The sequence below is a fragment of the Chelonoidis abingdonii genome, chromosome 2, assembly GCF_003597395.2.
Source record: "Chelonoidis abingdonii isolate Lonesome George chromosome 2, CheloAbing_2.0, whole genome shotgun sequence".
Taxonomy (NCBI): domain Eukaryota; kingdom Metazoa; phylum Chordata; order Testudines; family Testudinidae; genus Chelonoidis; species Chelonoidis abingdonii.
The window spans coordinates 223,130,211-223,149,056 of record NC_133770.1 but is presented as its reverse complement, the minus strand read 5'-3'; the positions used below and the strand labels follow the sequence as shown (position 1 = coordinate 223,149,056).

The following is an 18,846-nucleotide window of genomic DNA, read 5'->3' as shown; positions in this document are numbered from 1 at the left end:
TCGCGTCTCGTCTAGACGCGATAAATCGATCTGCGAATTGACGCCCATACTCCACCTCGGCAGGAGGAGTAAGCAGTGTCGATGGGGGAGCCGCGGCAGTCAAGTTGAACTAAGATACTTTGACTTCATAACTGAAGTTGCGTATCTTAGATGATTTCCCGCCCCCCCAGTGTAGACCAGCCCTACAAATCCACTTAGTCCTACTTCTTGTTCAGCCAATTGCTAAGAGAAACAAGTTTGTTTACATTTATAGATGATGATGCTACCCGCTTCTTATTTGCAATGTTACCTGAAAGTGAGAACAGTCGTTCACATGGCGCTTTTGTAGCCAGCATTGCAAGGTGTTGATATGCTAAACATTCATATGCCTCTTCCTTCTTCAGCCACCTTCCTGAGGACATGCTTCCATGCTGATGATGCTCGTTAATTAAATCTGTGACTGAACTCCTTGGGGAGAGAATTGCTCTGTTTTACCTGTATTCTGCCATATATTTCATGTTATAGTAGTTTCAGATGATGACCCAGCACATGTTGTTCATTTTAAGAACACTTTCACTGCAAATCTGACAAAACGCAAAGAAGATACCAATGTGAGATTTCTAAGGCTAGATACAGCACTCGACCCAAGTTTTAAGAATCTGAAGTGCCTTCCAAAATCTGAGAGGGATGAGGTGTGGCGCAAGCTCTCAGAAGTCTTAAAAGAGCAACACTTTGATGTGAAAACTACAGAACCCGAACTACCAAAAAAGAAAATCAACCTTCTGCTGGTGGCATCTGACTCAGATGATGAAAAGAACATGCATCGGTCTGCACTGCTTTGGATTGTTCTCAAGAGGAACTCGTCATCAGCATGGACACACGTCCTCTGGAATGGAGGTTTTAGAATGAAGGAACATATGAATCTTTTGCGCATCTGGCATGTAAATATCTTGTGACCAGCTACAACAATGCCATGCAAATGCCTGTTCTCGCTTTCAGGTGATATTGTAAACAAGAAGTGGACAGCATTATCTCCTGCAAATGTAAATAAGCTTGTTTGTCTGAGCGTTTGACTGACTGAGAAGTAGGACTGAGTGGACTGTAGGCTCTAAAGTTTTACATTGTTAGTTTGTTTTTGTTTTTTGTTTTTTCTTTTTTTTTGGTTTTGGTTTGGTTTTGTTTTAATGCAGGGGTTTTTTTGTACATAAGTCTACATTTGTAAGTTGCACTCTTATGAAAAAGAGATTGCACTACAGTACTTGTATTAGGTGAATTGAAAAATACTCTTGATTTTTACAGTGTAAATATTTGTAATCAAACATACTATAAAGTGAGCACCGTACGCTTTGTGTTCCATGTTGTAATTGAAATAATTATATTTGAAAAAGTAGAAAACATCAAAAAATATTTAAATAAATTGTATTCTATTAACAGTGCGATTAATTGAGATTAACTTTTTTTAATCCCTTGACAGCCCTAATACCTAGTATGCAAAAAGAGCATATGATCATGTAATTAAAGACCTGTATTGTAGTGCATATGTGTAAGGGGCTGAATTAAGGTTGTTCAGGCAAGGGAAGCATTGAGAGCACAGGAATGACAGTCGCTCAACTTTTAGTTTCAGTCCCTGGATCCAGGCCTGGCCTGGCCCACAGCGGCCTAAAGCTGCAGTTGTAGATAAAATCTTGCTCAGTCCTTTGCAGCCCTGGGCTGGAGCATGCTCAGTGAGGAGAGTCTCTGTTAAGCTCTAGCAAGTCTCTACTGATCATGTGGGAACTGTGACTCTTCAAAGGCTTATAACTTGGCCCTGCTCCAAAATAATGGGTGGGGGAGGGCTTGAGTTTCTCAAATAAAAGGTTGCCAGAATTTTTTTAGCATAGACAAAACAACTTATTTGTCCCTTGCCTCATTCTTGGAAACAGCTGGACTGTTTTGGTTGAAATTTTCCCAACAACCATCATGGATAATTTCAGCCCCAATGGTTAAAGTTTGGCAAAGCTTTATAAGCAACTGAAAACAGGGTATTACTGTGGTGGGAAATGTCAGGGAACTTTATGAGGCAGTGCTACTAACCTTGCCTATCATGCCTTAAAACTACTATGGAATCTGTACAAGAAGGGCAAACTCCTACCTTATGAGTCCACCCAAAGTCCATCCCTTAAACACTGCTGTTCTACCCTGATTAGCCTCCATTTGTCAGCAGGGGCTTGTAGTCAGATGGGACACTTGGAGTGGATCCTCCTGGTTATAAAAGAGAGGGGGGCTGCTGTCAGGGCTCCTGGACTGTGAGATTTGCTTCCCCTGCCCCACTTGGTTCAAAGCAGTCAAAATTTGGGGAGCTTCTGGCATGCCCCAAAAGATGCCTATCTAATAAGGTTTTTGGACAAGGCAGAAGGTATGTTCCCTAGATGAAGGGGCAGGAGACATGTTTTTAAGTGGTTGGCCGGCTGAGTTCCTGTTTAATTAATGATAATTTTGATGCTTCGGCGATCAAATTGTATTTGTTAATGGTGTGTTAGGGTGCCTGTAACCTTGGATAGGTACCTTTTTAACTATTTAAAATCTAAACAAATTAAACCACCAGTTTTTCTGTCTGGAGTCATTGCTTGAGACACGTTTCACTGTACTGTGTTGTTGATGGAGAATATCCTGTAGGATACTAATATCAATATTTTTCAAAACTGGGGGGAATCACTCCACTGATTAAATTAATCTCACCAATATACGGAGCGTGTATGTAGTGTCTGTCCCAGCTTTGGCTACTGCTCTTTAGAACAAAAGTTTACTTTCAAATTGTGCGTTCATATTGCATAAAAAGAAATGTGGTAAATGAGGTGACTATTCAGGATCGTATAAACATTCCTTCTAAAATCCTGAATGTGACCCCAGTATTAGGATCTGGGCAGAGATTTGTCTTCTGAGACATTTAGAAAAGTAATAAAATTAAAATGTCTGTCATGTGCTATGGGATAAAGTTAGCGGGGAACACTTATTTCCAACACTTCATAATTTATTTACTTTAGAAAGGGAATACGTTATCTTCCACAGAGTTTTAAATAGGTGTGTGCGCGTGTGTGTGTGCATGTGTGTGTTTAAAGGTACACATTTTTAATGATGGATTAAATGGAGCTAGCTCTAACAAGTAATTTGAAAAATTGTTTCTGATTGTAAACTGTCATGTGGAAAGCATTCAACCAGTACACTACTGTTACCAAAATATGGTGTAAGGAAATTGGTTTAAATTTAACCCCTTTACTGCAGTCTAATGACACTTTTAAAAATTTCAGCACTATTTTTGGTTTCTCTGAGGCACAAGGTTTTTTTGTGTTTTCTATAAATCAAGGGATTCTAAGAGATTTCTACATAGAAGCTGTAAGGTATAAGTGTACACATGTAGAAGCACTAGTAGCTACTTGCCAGTTCTAGAGAGCATCTGATAAGCACCTTTTTAATTTGACTTCACCTCCCACACATTCTTGTAATTCTGGGTTAGTGAAACTTGGTCGATTTTCATTTGAAAGCTTATGAAGACTCTTTTGCAATCTCTTCTGTTGTTGCTTAACTATTAATAATCAGACGAAACTGACCGAGCATCGTAGTGAAGGAGTGAGCAAGCAGTTGCCACAATGACAGCTGTCCAATGTAAATATCTTACCACTCTTCTGTTTATCATCTGTTTTCAGGGCAGTTTAAGCTGCTGGAACAAGATCGAGATATTAAGGAGCCAGTGCAGTATTTTAACAGTGTGGAGGAGGTGGCTAAAGCATTTCCTGAACGAGTTTACGTCATGGAGGAAATAACATTCAACGTTAAGGTAGCCCCTGAATAAATATTTGTCCCCATCTAAATGATTAACTGGTACAATCTTTATATACATGGCAAACGAGCAACTGTGTTATGTGGTCAAAAGTGACTTTAAGACAGATGAGTCCTTAGTCGTATATTCGTAGGCAGTGATCTTCAGTATTAAAACAGTGTGTTCTTCAAGGCCCTTTTGATCCTACAGCCCAGCAGCGAAGCACCCCCAATAATCCATCCAGCTAACTCAAGTGCTGTTGCCAGATTCTAGACAAAGTGTCTTTTGTTTCACCCCGCAAAAGCATTCTGGATTTTACTCCCTGCTAAGCAACAGCTGCTCCACTCGGTCTCCAGAAAGCCTCATTTCCAGACAGTGTGTAGGGTACTGTGATGGAATTACTTGTCTCTAATCAGATGGCAGACTACTGCAGTTAAATTGCATTGTATATAAAACAAAACAACAAAAAGACCCACTTGCTTTTCTTGTGTACATCTTGAGTCTGTGAGAGGATCAGAGATTCACATGGGAGTGGGAAAGGGTTTCCTGTGGCCACACATGAGCACTCAGACTGAAACTGCATTAAATAGGACAGTGTCTGAATCCATCCACACACATTCTCACCTGTAGTTTCAGTAGGATACAGTGCAGGCCAGTTCAGTGCCCAACACAGGTCAGAACAGTCTCAAGGCTGATGTAATTTGTGCCAGTTGGAACATCAACGAGGGTTGTTACATAACTCCTTGGAGCTGGAGCACGTGGGAGCTAACCATACCTCCTACACTGGTGTGGGAGCGAACTGGTTATGCTGGCTTTACACCGCCAGTGAGTCCTCTGCCCAAGAGGAATCCCTAGCTGGCTCCTTCATCTCTCTTGCGCTGCTGCAGCAGAGGACCAGAGTTTCACCCGTAGTTCCTACATACGTGAAGCATGATGTTTGAAAGGGTGCTATATAAACATGAAATATGATTTAACTCATGCATTCATTTTGTCACTACATCTTTCAAAACAGCATATTGTTTTCATATAGACTCTCTTGATTAACCTGGATGTGTATAACTGGGCCCCTGATGACTTAACACCGTGATGTGAGATTACAGAGCAATTCTGCATTCCAAGGACAAAACTAAACATACATAAGATTAAATACATTCTTATAGTGGGACTCATAGCTCTGTGCAACACTGTACAAATGTATTGGCATTATTTAACTGATCAATGGAAATTTTAAAATGCAGTCAGTGAAATGCACAGCTATGATTTTATAGGGTGAGGAGTATACAGCTATAAGCTTGTTAAATGTAAAACATTCCCACATAAGCTGGATAGAATTTTTAAAAAATACTTTGCCAATTCAGTATACCTAAAGTTAAATGCAGCATGCTGTTTTGATATCAATACTGTATTCAGAAAATTGCTATATACAGTAATATGCATCAATTTAAAAAAATTCTATGTTTTTAATTGTGGGTTAAACAGGTGCCTTAGCCTTTTTTCCCCCTGAAACTGTTTCAAATTAGTGAGATCTTTCCAGACCAGGGGTGGCCAACCTGAGCCTGAGAAGGAGCCAGAATTTACCAATGTACATTGTCAAAGAGCCACAGTAATACGTCAGCAGCCCCCCACTAGCTCCCCCACCACGCTGCTCCCAGTGCTTCCCACTCACCGGCAGCCCTGCCAGTCAGTGCCTCTCCCTCTTAGCAACTCCTGATCAGCTGTTTCCTGGTGTGCAGGAGACTAGGGGTGCGGGGGGAGTGAGGGCACAGCAGGCTCAGGGGAGGGCACGGGAAGGGATGGAGTGGGGGCAGGGCCTATGGCAGAGCCAGGGATTGAGCAGTGAACACCCTCCGGCACATTGGAAAGTTGGTGCCTGTTGCTCCAGGCCTGGAGTCGCTGCCTATACAAGGAGCCGCATATTAGCTTCTCGAGCCGCATTTGGCTCCAGAGCCACAAGTTGGCCACCCTGGTCCAGACCAAGCCTGTTTACGTCCAAAAATAAAAACAAAAGTGAAGTAATGTAACAGGATTGGCTAACAGTTCAAGTGCTAACTTTTTATAAGACTGTAACAAAATAAGTATTGTACAATATAAATGCCATATGTGTAAAAGCCTATGAAATTGACGTAAGCACTGGAGATGACTAAAGTTTATCATGTCTATATACAGTAAATCATTCCAGTTTTATATGTTGTAAAATAATACAGCATTATTCAGTATTCAAATACAAGAAGGAAAGAAGAAGGCTAATGTAACATAGTGTGGCATCCAAGTGTATGCAGCATTGACATAGAAGCTCACGAGAAGTTCTTGGAATCTGCACTAAGGGTTCTTCAACTTGGGAGTTGTGATTTCTTCTCCCTCCACCACTCTTCCCATAGGCAGGGTTCTGGCTAGATCCCAGCTGGATGGAAGGGGGGTGCTGGCATGGGAGAAGGTTGAGAATCACTGATCTATCCAATAGAGACCTCTGCCTAGGAAATCCTGTAACTAAAGGTGTGGTATCAGTATTCTGATAACAGAACACACTTACATCAAGAATTAGAAGGTGAGCCTATTTGTTGTTGTTAATATGACCTTATATTAAAAGGAAACCCAAATGCTGTACTAGGCTTGATAGGCAAGCCAGGAGAATCGCCTGTCACTGTGACAGGGTTTTGTAAAATATCTGCCCCGTTACTATAGTTCCATGCTCATACATCGTATTAGTAGTGTTGCATGTGCAGCAAAGCAGTTTTACTCCAGTCCTATTCTGTCAATTAACATCGTAGTGCAATAAAATATAGGCAGTATTATAAAAATCAATTTTCTTTTACTCTTAAACTTCTTCTCTCATGGGGCAGTGCAGAGTTTGCTTCCTGTTTGAATCCCTCTCTGTTCACTCCTTTGTTGTGTTTCATACCCGTCTGCTTTTCCTGCCACAGTTTGTTCCCCAAACTTGCACTCCTAGCTTTCCCTCACCCTTATTATGTTTCCAGGTGCAAAAAATAGAGGTCTGGTGGTTTGGATTTCTCACTAACAGGTAACTTTCAAAGGAAAAACTCCTGTCTTTTCTGATGCACCAGGGTAACAGCTATATTGCTCCCCATCCCTGTGCATTAAACCGGCCACAAATATGCACCTGCTGCGCCTGTTATGGCTGGTCCAGTGTGATCCTTGCTTCTCCATCTAAATGCCTGTGGTGGGGCAGGATTTATAGTCAGCACTGTAAAGAGGAGAAAACCTGGCTTTTGATGTAGCTATGGATGTTGTGAATTTGAATCTTGCTGTTTGTGGGATAAAAGGTTATTTTACTACACTTTGTGGGGGAAGATGACTCCTTTTTCCTTAATAACTGACATCTAGGTGCAGGGGGAATCTTTTCGCTTCTTCCTCTTATCTGTGGCAGGCAGACATGGCGCAAAATCTGCTGGGTCTTCTGTGAGATAGAAGAGGCAGTGCACATGGCTGGAATACAGTACTGTATAACAGCAGGCAGAAATGGGAATTGAAGATTTATTATGGAATTATTAACAATTTATGAGTCCTTCTGTATCAACATTAAGTTTTCCTAATGGGTAAAGAGCCCATAGGTCTGCGCTGTGTGTGTGTGTGTGTGTGTGTGTGTGTGTGTGTGTGAGAGAGAGAGAGAATTTAGAATATTCTGGATATAGACTTTCTTAGATTCATATTTAGTCTACACTGAAATGAGAACTGGAAAATTTTAAGAGTTTAAGATTTTGTGGTTTACATATGTAGTTTCTACAAGTACCTGTCCTTTGCTGAAATGCTATTTGGTAACCTCTTCGGTGTAATACTTGGTAAATCACCACAGAGATCTTTGTTTATATAGCACCATTACACTAGTGAAGATGGCTTTTCTTGATTCTCCACAGGTGGAGAGGGAAAGCACTAGAGAAAAGCAGAGCTGCATCAGGGAATAGCTTTTTCTACGCTAATAGCAATAGGTTGTCAAGGATAGGTAGCTGGATGTTGCAGGAAGAGAGTCCATATAAGTAACTAGGTAGCTGGTCAGATTGAGTAGAACAAAAAAATAACCCCCCCTCACATCGTATTGGACGTGTAACTTGGTAAAGCTTCCATAAAGAAAGGCAGTGTTGTCCCGGTGGATAGAGTATAGGCCTGGGAGCCGAGAATTCCTGAATTCCAAAGACTGCCACTGACTCTTTGTCCAGGATCACTTTTTTCCAAAATGTGTTAACAGAAGGGTTGCTGCTTACCTGCCTTCAAGAGAGAGTCTGAGAATTAATGTTAGTAGAGCATTTAGAAGATGCACATGTACTATAGTTCCTAAGTAATTATTGCTTTCTTACTGAAGAAATCATTTGGCTGCTGGGAACCTTTTTAGTCTCTGAAAAGTAATATGTTTAAGTAAGCCTCTTGTCATAGTGGTTTACTGTGCTAGTCCCTACAGCTGTGGTTCACAAACTTTTCCAGTCACACCCCCCGCCCCACACACACACCGTTAATGGAATCTGTTTGTCCCCTCCCCCCCTTACTGCACAGCCAAGGCTTCCTCAGCAGAGGAGCTTGGGCTGAAGGCGAAGCTGGCGGTGGAACTGGAGATTGGGGAGGAGCTGAGACTAGAGGCGGAACTGATCTGGGAGTGGAGAGAGGATGAGAGCTGGGACTGGGGCTGGAGGGAAGCTGGGGTTGGGGGTGGTGTGGGACTGATGGTGGATCTGGCCTGGAGGTGGAGCTGGGCCTGGGGGCTGAACAGGGGTGGGGGCAGAGCGGGGCTGGAAGCGTGGCACTCCCTCCCCAACCCCCAGTGGGGGCTGGCCTGGGCCCTGCCACATGCTGCCATGAATGTTCCTCCATGCCCTCTTGGGGAACACGTCCCACAGTTTGGGGACCACTGCCCTACAGAGTGCATTTTTTCTCAGAAATAAAAATAAGAGCTTTTATTTGCTTGAGAAATGATCAGTTTTCTAAGCCTTAAAAATGTTATGCAACTGAATGAATAAATTGCTGATTTATTGGCATAGTTGCATTGCAGCTTGTCAGTCCTAATAAGCTTGTCTTTTGTTTCCAAAAAAAAAAAAAATCTCTTTAGAGGCCTGTAACCAATGTGGTATTTTAAAATGCCACAGTAGTGATTGCTAAAATCAGTCCATCTTCAGTTTTAAATTTAAATTGTAGCCCAGGTCCCCTCATTGTTACCTGGCCTAATACAGTACTAAGATTGTGCTTTATATTGTGCTTTCAGTTTATAGGCAGTATTGAGATACTGCCTTAACTCCTGGAACCAAGGAAAGCCTGCTTCAGGTGATGGAAATAAACACATGCATACTATTGACATGAATGGCCCTGCTCATCAAATTTAGGAGCCTTTCAGTCTCTGATCATGTAGGCAACTGCTTACTCTTCCAGTTTATCCATCCCTCTTAAGAACAGTGTGTTTTTATGTAGCCTAAGAATCCTTAGACAAATAAAAACAGAACTGTTTATTTTTTAACCTTTTTTGCTCTTTGCGAATAACTAAATTGGGTTTGTAAAGTAGTTTAAATACTCAAAAGTACTGCTGCAGAGGTGACTATAAAGCTTTGTAGTTAAAGGATTTTTAGTTAGCACTGATGCTAAGCCACCTTTATTGTAGAAGCAGCAAAGAGTCCTCTGGCACTTTATATATGTATTGGAGCATGAGCTTTCGTGGGTGAATACCCACTTCATCGGATGCATGCACCCATGAAAGCTCATGTTCCAATATGTCTGTTAGTCTATAAGGTGCCACAGGACTCTTTGCTGCTTTTACAGATCCAGACTAACATGACTACCTCTCTGATACTTCACTGTAGAATAACTGCTGCACTCTCTCATAATAAAATGCAGCAGATGTAACAAGCTATAATAAAGCAACTAAATAAGTTTTTTTATATAAGCCTTTATACACTTTTTCATCAAATGATAACAGATTAGAACTATTAAGACTTGAAAACCTATTGCATCAGCTATTAGTGCAAAATAATAGTTTCTGCCAACTTGTGAGAGGCAATATGTTAGACTTCCCAGTACAAAATTTTTGTTACGTAATCATTTTTTATCTACTTGATGTCTGTCTTCTGCAGCAAATGTCACTTTAGTCAATCTAAATTGCCACTGAATTGCAGGAGACAGAGTTTAAAAGATTACGGTGACGTAATTCATCACTGTTTTGTAGTGCATTTGATAAAATGTTTTGTAGGAAGCCAGTGAGTGAGGTCAAAATGCTGGCATCAGTGCTGAACTGCTGACATGGGTTGATAACTGGCAGAGAGAGAACAGAGAGCAACTAATGTATGGAAGAGGATCCTTCTGGTGGAAAATAAGTCCCAAACCTACTTGTTAGTATAGGGAGTTGTTCAGTTTAAATGTCTGCTAGTGGTTTAGAAATGTGTTTAAAATGTCTAAATACTCTAATTTTAAGTGGAAAGGGAAAAAACTTTCAGAAAAATGTAAAACTTGCAGTGCTGTCACACTGCTGGGAGGTGAATTGTTTAAACAAAACTTGCTCACTGAACTCATCCTTCCACATCCCATCACCTGGTTTTACATTCCTACAAATCAGCAGGGCTCTTGTTCCAAGATTAATGTGTTTCAAAAACAGTATTGCCAACTCTCATGATTTTACCCCAACTTGAGAGATTCTGAGTGTGGTTTTACCTGTCTCATGCAAACACGGTCAAAGGCACCAACTTGCCAATTTTCCCTTATTCAGAATAATCACTATCTCCTATTACTGTCACTGAGGCAGAAGCCAGCAAGGTGGCCCCATTTCCTTGCAATCTATCTGCATGTGGATGTGGGGCTGTCCTTAATAAAATTTGCTGCCACCTCTCATTGTTCTCAGTAAGATTGAAGCCAGGCCCACTGTCAAAATGGCTGCCACTCTCGTTCAGGGGGACGTTGAATGGTGGGATGTTGGTGCCTGTGGAAGAGCTGTCACAATGACATGAGAAGTTCCTGTGATGAATGACTTTTCAGGGCTGGGTATGTGGGCAGAACTCTGTGCGAGAGCTTTGGGGCCAAGGACGCAGACATGCCCTGCCTTCATGTATGGCCCTTAGCTGGGAGAGGGGCCCCGGAGGCATGAGGTAGGGGAAAGAGGTGTTGGAGAAGTGGCGCTGCTAGGTCCCAGGCAGAGAAATGTAGCTGCTGTGTCAAGACAGTAATAAGAAATGAATGGCAGTTACCTTCTCCTCACCCTAAGTTAGGGAAGTGTAGTTTCCATCTGAGCAGGTGGGGAGAGACATGCATTTTTGGTTGCATTAAAGGGTCATTGAAAGTTTATTTTTCTACCTGAAATCATCACACAGAGGAGTGGAAGGAAGTTAAAATAAAGCCAAAAGATGGACTAAAACCATGGTTTGTTGTTTTTTCCATTCCCCCACCCCAGAAAATGAACGTTTTTTTAAAAAAATCATAATTTTTGATCACTTGAGGTTGGCAATCCTGAATTAGGAGGGAGGAACGAGGAATATCCTAATGAGAACACACATGAGTTAATCTGGGAGCAATAGCCTTGCTGACCTGTAGGCGTGGAAATAAGGAGAGAAATGAGTCACAGTGGGACCCTGAGTCCAGACTGAGACCTCTATGGGCTACCAAAACACTAATGCTGTTACTGCAATGCTTAAACATCTGTAGTTGGTTATTGATTGTACTTTGATTATCAGTGCTTCTCCTCTAAGATTATTCCTTCTGTCATATCTTGAGGGTTAAACTTTTAATAGAATCCTAAAGAGTTTTTTTTTAATAGTGTGTCAAACATCGAGGGACTCTTCAGTTAATTGTGTCTTCACTGGTGAGTACTCTGAGCTATCTAGATTCTGCCTCCATGGAGATGCCAGTCTACTGTCTTTTCCTGTTCACAGGCAGAGTATAGAAAAAAACATCTTCTGTAACTTGTTTCATACATAGGTCTCTAATATTAAGTGTCATAATACTAGCTTTGCTTTCATCATACTAGCTTTTTTCATCATACTAGCTTTGCTCATTTTGTATTGATCTTAGTATTTATCATTTTGTATGCCATCTTAGTATTTATCTTTGTATATGGAGGCAAGCTAGCTCTGTGTCTAATAACACTTAGATAACTAGCTCCACCATGGACTCCCGAGGGATTGATTCTGTAAGGTGCTGAGCACCTTCGCTGAGGAAATGGGTGCCCTCAGCCCCAGCAGGATTGGGTCTGTAAGTATGAGAAGTGATCACTGAAATTGTGCTATTTGTATTGTATATGACAATAAAGAGAGCCAAAGAGCAGCACAGACACAGTAGGGTTAAGGTTAAGGTATTCTAGTTTTGTGGTTATTGATAATGTGAAATTGTTATGAGTAATGAGTTAGTGAGAGTTTAAATTTCTCAGGACATTGCTACAGGGGCAGAATCACAGTAGTTTAGGTGTCAGGTTTGAGAAATGTAACCTTAAGGATGTCGTCTTAACTTTTTGATTGTGTTTTAACACTGTTAGTTTAACATGATTGTAATTATAGTGTAAATAGGACACACATACATTTCTACTTTGTGTCCTGGAACAAATGTTTACATCATCTACACTAGAATGTACAGATATATTAACTAACATGTTCATGTGTTCAAATAGACTAAAAAATCAAACCCAGGAAAAGGAGAGTTAGGGTTTCCTTAACTCTATTTCCAGAATGTTGGAATTAATATGTGCTCAACCCACTGAGATCTGTCTTCAACTTTAACTTCACCTTAACAAGGATTTTTAGGTGGGAGCTAAATCTGTTGTGCAATCTTTCAACTGCTGGTTTTCCTTTCCTTTTTAAAGATGATAATTTTTGTGGTTCTCTTATGATGGTTTCAGACAACAGCTGATCTGTACTGAATTTGCCATTCAGAATGAAGTTTGCAGAGTTGTATTTTATTCAAGGCCAGTACCAGACTGGATCCCTGGCAAGACTTTTCTATTGTTTTAACACTTACGTCATTAGTAAAATGTAGCTTTATTTCCTAAATCATCACCAGGTAAATGTATGCAGTAAAGTTATAGAACTCTCTGCCAAGAGTCTGGGTTGAAAACAAAATTAAATTTGACTTGTCCAATTTATTAATCAGTTCACTATTATTTATTTTAAATGCTGCTTTTCTTTTTCTGTAAGAAAAGAAGCTGTCATCACTAATAACTAGCATTCACCTCAGCAGACCCATGAACTGCACTCTTCATTGTGAAGCCATGGTGTTAATCACCTCAGAAGTTTAATATCTGGCTAAACGTTTCCTGCTGTTCTGGATTGTTGTAGCTTTCTAGGGAACTACAAGTTGTCAAAGCAGCAACTCAGCAATCATAGATTTTATAACACCTCTCTTGCTCTTCCCTTTACTCCCTCTGATGCCCTTTTTAAACAAAAAAAAAAAAAAAGTGCAGTAAGAAAATACAGCCACCTCTCAGGTCTTGAATTTCTTATTATGTGCCCTACCTCTTCAAAACAATACACATACACTTGCATTTCCATGGAAGTGAACGTTCTTGCAGAAGATGTCTCTTTTTAAGAAAGTCGGTGTGATATGCACAATGTGTGTTGAGTTCCTCAACTCCCACCTATTCCACTGAAGTCAAAATGACATCCAGTAACCAAATCCTGAATGTAACTTCCTGTTCGCTGGTCTTGAAGAGCAAATGGAATGAGCTTGATGAAAATGTTATCAGCAGAATGCTGAATGTTTTCCTTATATATCTATATCTATATCTATCTATAATGTATGTATGTATGTCAGTGTTTCTGAACGTTGCCCATCCTCTAGCGTTAAGTTGTGAATGGGTGTTATGTACAATAAAACCTTGGTAGTTTCCTGGATTAGACTGATTAGCGTTGTTTAGATAATAGAGAACTTGAATAACTTCCTCTCAGGAAACATTGAAGCTGAAATGTTAAGCAGACATGCTGAACATACCAAAGCACTTGTTCATACTTGCTGTGAAAGACTCACAGAAGTCAATCACATTTTCACAAATAGGGACAAATTGCAGATCACAACTTCCATGGGGAAGGGCAATTACTTACAGCATTTCTCATTTATTTAACAGACTGAGACAACAAAATTGGTTAGTAAGCTGTCTTAATAATTTATGTGATAGCTATTTGCTAACAGTGTCAGATTTTGAAGCACGGAATTAGGGCTTTGCTCTGCACATAAACAGGATGTTCTGTGGGTGGAGAAAACAATTTTTACATAGTTTAAAAAAATCTGCAAATGAAATCCCTGTTCAACATGCCCAGCCACTAATACTCTGTACTACAGTGTGCAGCAGGTGCCTGTAACAGGATGGCAGGATCTGCCTGAAATATCTTATTCTGCATACAGGTATTGATCCTGCTGAGAAAAGGCGAGCTGAGTTCTGTTACTTGACTGTGGAAGGTGTTTTTTACGACACCCAAATATAAGGCAGATAGGGGTGGCTGTTTAGAGAGAGAGGATCTAGAGTTCAGTGGTCTTGAGGTAATAACCGTAGAACAACCAAACCTGGGCATCTTTTTACCTTCTAGTACAATTTCCATAGTAGGAAACATGTGACCATACATATGTTATAATAACTCTCAAATCACAATCTAGGTAAAACCAAGGGGGAAGCCTAGGGTCTGGTAGGGAGAGGTGGGCAGAGGTGACAGAACCAATATTCTTGATGGGGGTTCTCTGCCTTGAGGGCCTGGGAAGGGGTTATACCAAGAAGGTATCTTTACTCCTGGATCACAAGGGAAAGGCACAATAAGGGGGCCATCTCTGCTCCTCAAGGAAGAAAGCTGGAGAGGGAGAGAATCTTTTCTTCCTTTTCCTCGAGACCTCTGCAGGGAAGTGCCATAAAGCAGCAAACAGAAGAGAGAATGGATGCAAAATAACTAGGGATACCAATATCTCCCAAATATACTTTAGTGCTTTTGGATGGCTGCTATTTAAAAGTGCAGAATATTTTATTTGTCCTTCACTAAAAACTAGTCTTTTATAGTCACGCTCTTTCTAGCAACTGTGTCGGTTCCAGATGTCCCTACTTTTTTCTCAAGCAAAAAACACAGTAATGTGTGGTGCAGATTAGAAATTTAACTTGTGCAGATTTCCATGATAAAATTCTTGTTTGACTCTATTAAAGTTATTAAAATTAATTTACAGTTTCTTGTGAGATGTAATCTCCCATCCTACTATCCAATCCCACCTAAATAAACTCAGTATGAATTCAGTTGCTATCTTCACTGTGCAGGGAGAAATATTTTTATTTATATTTGTATTGCAGGTGGCTTCGGGTGAATGCAATGAAGACACAGAGGTTTATAATATCACCCTCAGCACTGGGGATGAGCTCACCTTAATGGGACAAGCGGAAATCCTGTATGCAAAAACGTCCAAGGAGAAGTCACGACTCAACACCATCTTCAAGAAAATTGGGAAACTTAATTCCATCAGCAAGCTAGGCAGAGGCAAAATGCCGTGTCTCATCTGCATGAACCATAGGACCAATGAAAGCATTAGCCTTCCTTTCCAGTGCAAGGGCAGATTTAGCACCCGCAGTCCACTGGAGCTACAGATGCAAGAAGGTGAGCACACAATTCGCAATATAGTAGAAAAAACAAGGTTGCCTGTTAATGTAACTGTGCCAAGCCCCACACCAAGAAACCCTTATGACCTGCATTTTATCCGCGAAGGGCATAGATACAAGTTTGTCAATATTCAAACCAAGACTGTGGTGGTTTGTTGTGTGCTGCGTGGTAACAAAGTTATTCCAATGCATTTTCCCTTGCACTTGACTCTTCCAAAGTTTAGCCTCCCAGAGAGCCTTGTAAAGGGTGAGCTGTGGCATGAAACCATGGTCCAGCACTGGTTTAATATCTGCCAGGAACAGTTTGACATAGATGAATATTCCCGAGCTGTGCGAGATGTGAAAACTGACTGGAATGAAGATTGTAAGAGCCCTAAGAAAAGTCGATGCACTGGGCACAATCACGTGCCCAATTCTCTCAGCTATGCCCGGGATGAACTAACACAGTCCTTTCACCGACTCTCAGTTTGCGTTTATGGAAACAACTTGCATGGAAACAGTGAAGTGAACCTTCATGGGTGCAGAGATTTGTGTAGCGAGTGGGCCCTGTTTTCTCATGATGCTCTTCAGTACCAGGACTCTGGTGACAGTAGCAGTGACTACCTTTTTCCTGAAGTTAGTGAAGAATCAATGTTTCTACCTGCGAAACCAGAACTCCCTTATGAAGAACTGTGGCTGGACCAAGAATTTGGGAAGCCCAACAATCAGCCTCTTACGCGCTCACTAAGTGAAAAAAACAAATGTGATAATTACAGAAGTTCTTTCCGGTCAAAGGGTGGTACTGCATCTCTTCCTGTATCTGGAACTCTAGCAGCAGCAACGAAATCTTCAGATGTTTCCCTACCTCCACCTCCGGTGCCTCCCAAATCAGAAGCTGTAAGTCCGTGTTATTTATTTTTATTTATTTTTAAATGAGTGTGCACTTGGGGAATCATTAGGGCAAGACTCAGACTTGAGATGGGGAAAGGAGAAATGTATATTGTAATCTAATCCTTGCTACGTGGAAATCATAACATAGGATTGATTTTAAAAACAAATTAACTACTAACATTTAATCCTTACACTTTGGGATGTATATTGCCTTGGTTACTGCTCTTACAAATAAGGATTCACAGATCCTAAATGAGCCCTTCACTTTTCCAATTATATCTCCTCTTCAATGCGTCACATTTTGCTCAAGCTTTTTGTTGTTGAAGTATGTTGGTCATGAACCCATTCAGAATACCTTCACGTCATCCTCGATTCAGCCACAGACATTGCTGCACAGTGATACTTCAGTATTTTCAATGTGTATCTTGAGTTTGTCACAGTGCACAATTCACTTAAATTTGAAAATGATCACAGATTCCTTTTTCCTCCATTATAGACCTGACTCTATTTTGGAGTATGCTTAAACCACCTCACTCAATCCCAGCCTTTACCAAACCAAAACCAATCTTATCCCTGGGTAAATTCCACCTCTCCCCCTGAGGAAAGTCTGAGGCAAACTGGACAAGGTATTTGTGAGATAGAAGAGTTCAAAAGTCAAGGAGTCCTTCGCTTTTGAGACATTTTTCCTAACTTGGTTTGATCGAAAGTCACATTTCCTAAAACAGCTGGCCTAGAAATTCCAAATTTTGCAGTAATAGATTGGTCTTGGTAAAGACAGGTGCCTTGAGCTAATGCTGGATTTTTTAGGGAGAAAGTGTTGATTATGAAAAGAAGCTTACATTTCAAGTTGGAACCCTGCAGAGTTCTTAGCTCAGAAGCCTTGATTACTTTTTTACACAGCTTGGTTTTTTCTCTGCCAGGGTTCATAATACAAACTCTGTAGTAGTTATTCCCCTTCCTAATGCTACCCTAGAATTTGTTTAAAGATATCTCTGCCTCTGGGCCTCGCACTTAGGGGCTCCCCAATCTCCTTAAATAGGTTTGGGTGGAGATTATAACCTTGCATGAGTTGCTGTTACTGAGACTTTCTTAAACATTTTTAAAATCAAAGAAACTCTTAGCCAAAAGGCTCTAATTAGGAATTATTACGAAGTTTGAATGCCTTAAACCTATCCTGAGTGATTCCTGACCTTCTTTCAAGTTTAACTAATGAAGAAAATTTTACGGAGTCTAAACGCCTTCATTAAAACAAAAAGAACCGAACCCGAACCCTCTCAACCTTCTCCCAACTATTATTAACCCTTTGCACATACACAACTGCAAATATACTTATCCACTTGCACATAGTGGTGATACATTAGCAATTGTGGGGGCAATGACAGTGCTGGATAAGTACACATACGGAACTGGAGACCCAGGATGAGGCCCTCCTGAAAATCAGTACCCATTCCACAAGCTGGAACTGCAGCATTATGTAACCCATAAACATAACTCCAAGAGCTGTGCTGACAAACAGTTGGAGATGCACAATTACAATGTTTTGACAATGCTATGTATATTGTCAAAACAAGTGGCCATGTTAATTTCAGCTGCATTCCAAATGGAAGACAAATGAGCTTCCTGGAAAGAACAGAAGTCCATGGAAGCATGGTAGATTGGGACTTCATCTACTTATTGAAAAGTATATACAATTACTCTCAACTTGGTAGTTTATAATGCTAAATAAAAGCATATGAAATACAGAAACCTTAGTTCAATATTGTTCTGGGTTAGTAGGACTGAATTCAGTGAATAGATATTTCCATGAATGATGCCTTTTAAAGTCATCTTGAAAGTATGTCTTGGTGGTATGTGTTACTTATCAAGGCGTGCGTAATATTTGGCTGAGCAACTTCAGCAATTTTAGTATATTTCTTGCCATGAAATGGAACCAATTTCTGCTACAGTTATTAATATACATTTTCAGACAGGGTTGGGTTTTTATCTGATGTATGGAATGAATCAGAATCAGTTTTGTGCCTTCCTGGAACAGCTCCAGAAAGAACATCAGCCACCTACTGACTTCATCAGTGGGCTAGGGTTAAATAGATGTTTGTTCGGTTTCCATGTAAAGTATTTATAGAGCAAGTAGAGCTCCGTAGCTGCTAGTGAACATATGGTTTTGTCATCACTCCCTTAAAATGATATTTCATAGTGTGTCTCCATCAAACTTGGCTAATGCTTGTACTTCTGCATACAAAACATTTAAAATATACTGTAATATAGCATGGCCAGAGGGAAGCAGGAGAATGATAGATGGGAGCTATGTAAGCCCCAGGATGATGAGAGCCGTATTCCCTGTAGAGGGAAGAGAGGCTGCTACAGATTAATTAGAGCACCTGAAACCAATTAATCCAATTAGAGCACCTGAAGCCAGTCACCTGATTAAAAAACCCCTGCTTCAATCAGACAGTTGGAGAAGTTGAAGCAGAGTGGTTTGGTGTTGGAGTGGAGAGCAGTTTGGAGAAGTGCTGTGATGGGCCAGAGGACCAAGACCCTAGGCCAGGGGTCGGCAACCTTTCGGAAGTGGTGTGCCGAGAATTTATTCACTCTAATTTAAGGTTCCGTGTGCCAGTAATACATTTTAATGTTTTCAGAAGGTCTCTTTCTATGTCTATAATATATAACT

The 18,846-nt window shown here is 40.7% G+C and overlaps 1 protein-coding gene across 3 annotated transcripts in view; it reads left to right on the top strand.

The window, feature by feature from the left end:
• Positions 1-18,846, top strand: part of GAREM1 (GRB2 associated regulator of MAPK1 subtype 1) — a 136,897-nt gene that overhangs the window by 97,626 nt on the left and 20,425 nt on the right. For 2 of the 3 annotated variants that reach the window (XM_032765268.1, XM_032765267.1), the window contains exons 3-4: positions 3,663-3,793; positions 15,006-16,184. In XM_032765268.1, coding sequence (XP_032621159.1) covers positions 3,663-3,793; positions 15,006-16,184 — 1,310 coding nt within the window. Of the gene's footprint in view, positions 1-3,662; positions 3,794-6,253; positions 6,321-15,005; positions 16,185-18,846 lie in introns of those variants that run through there. The other variant, XM_032765269.2, reaches the window with a different exon arrangement.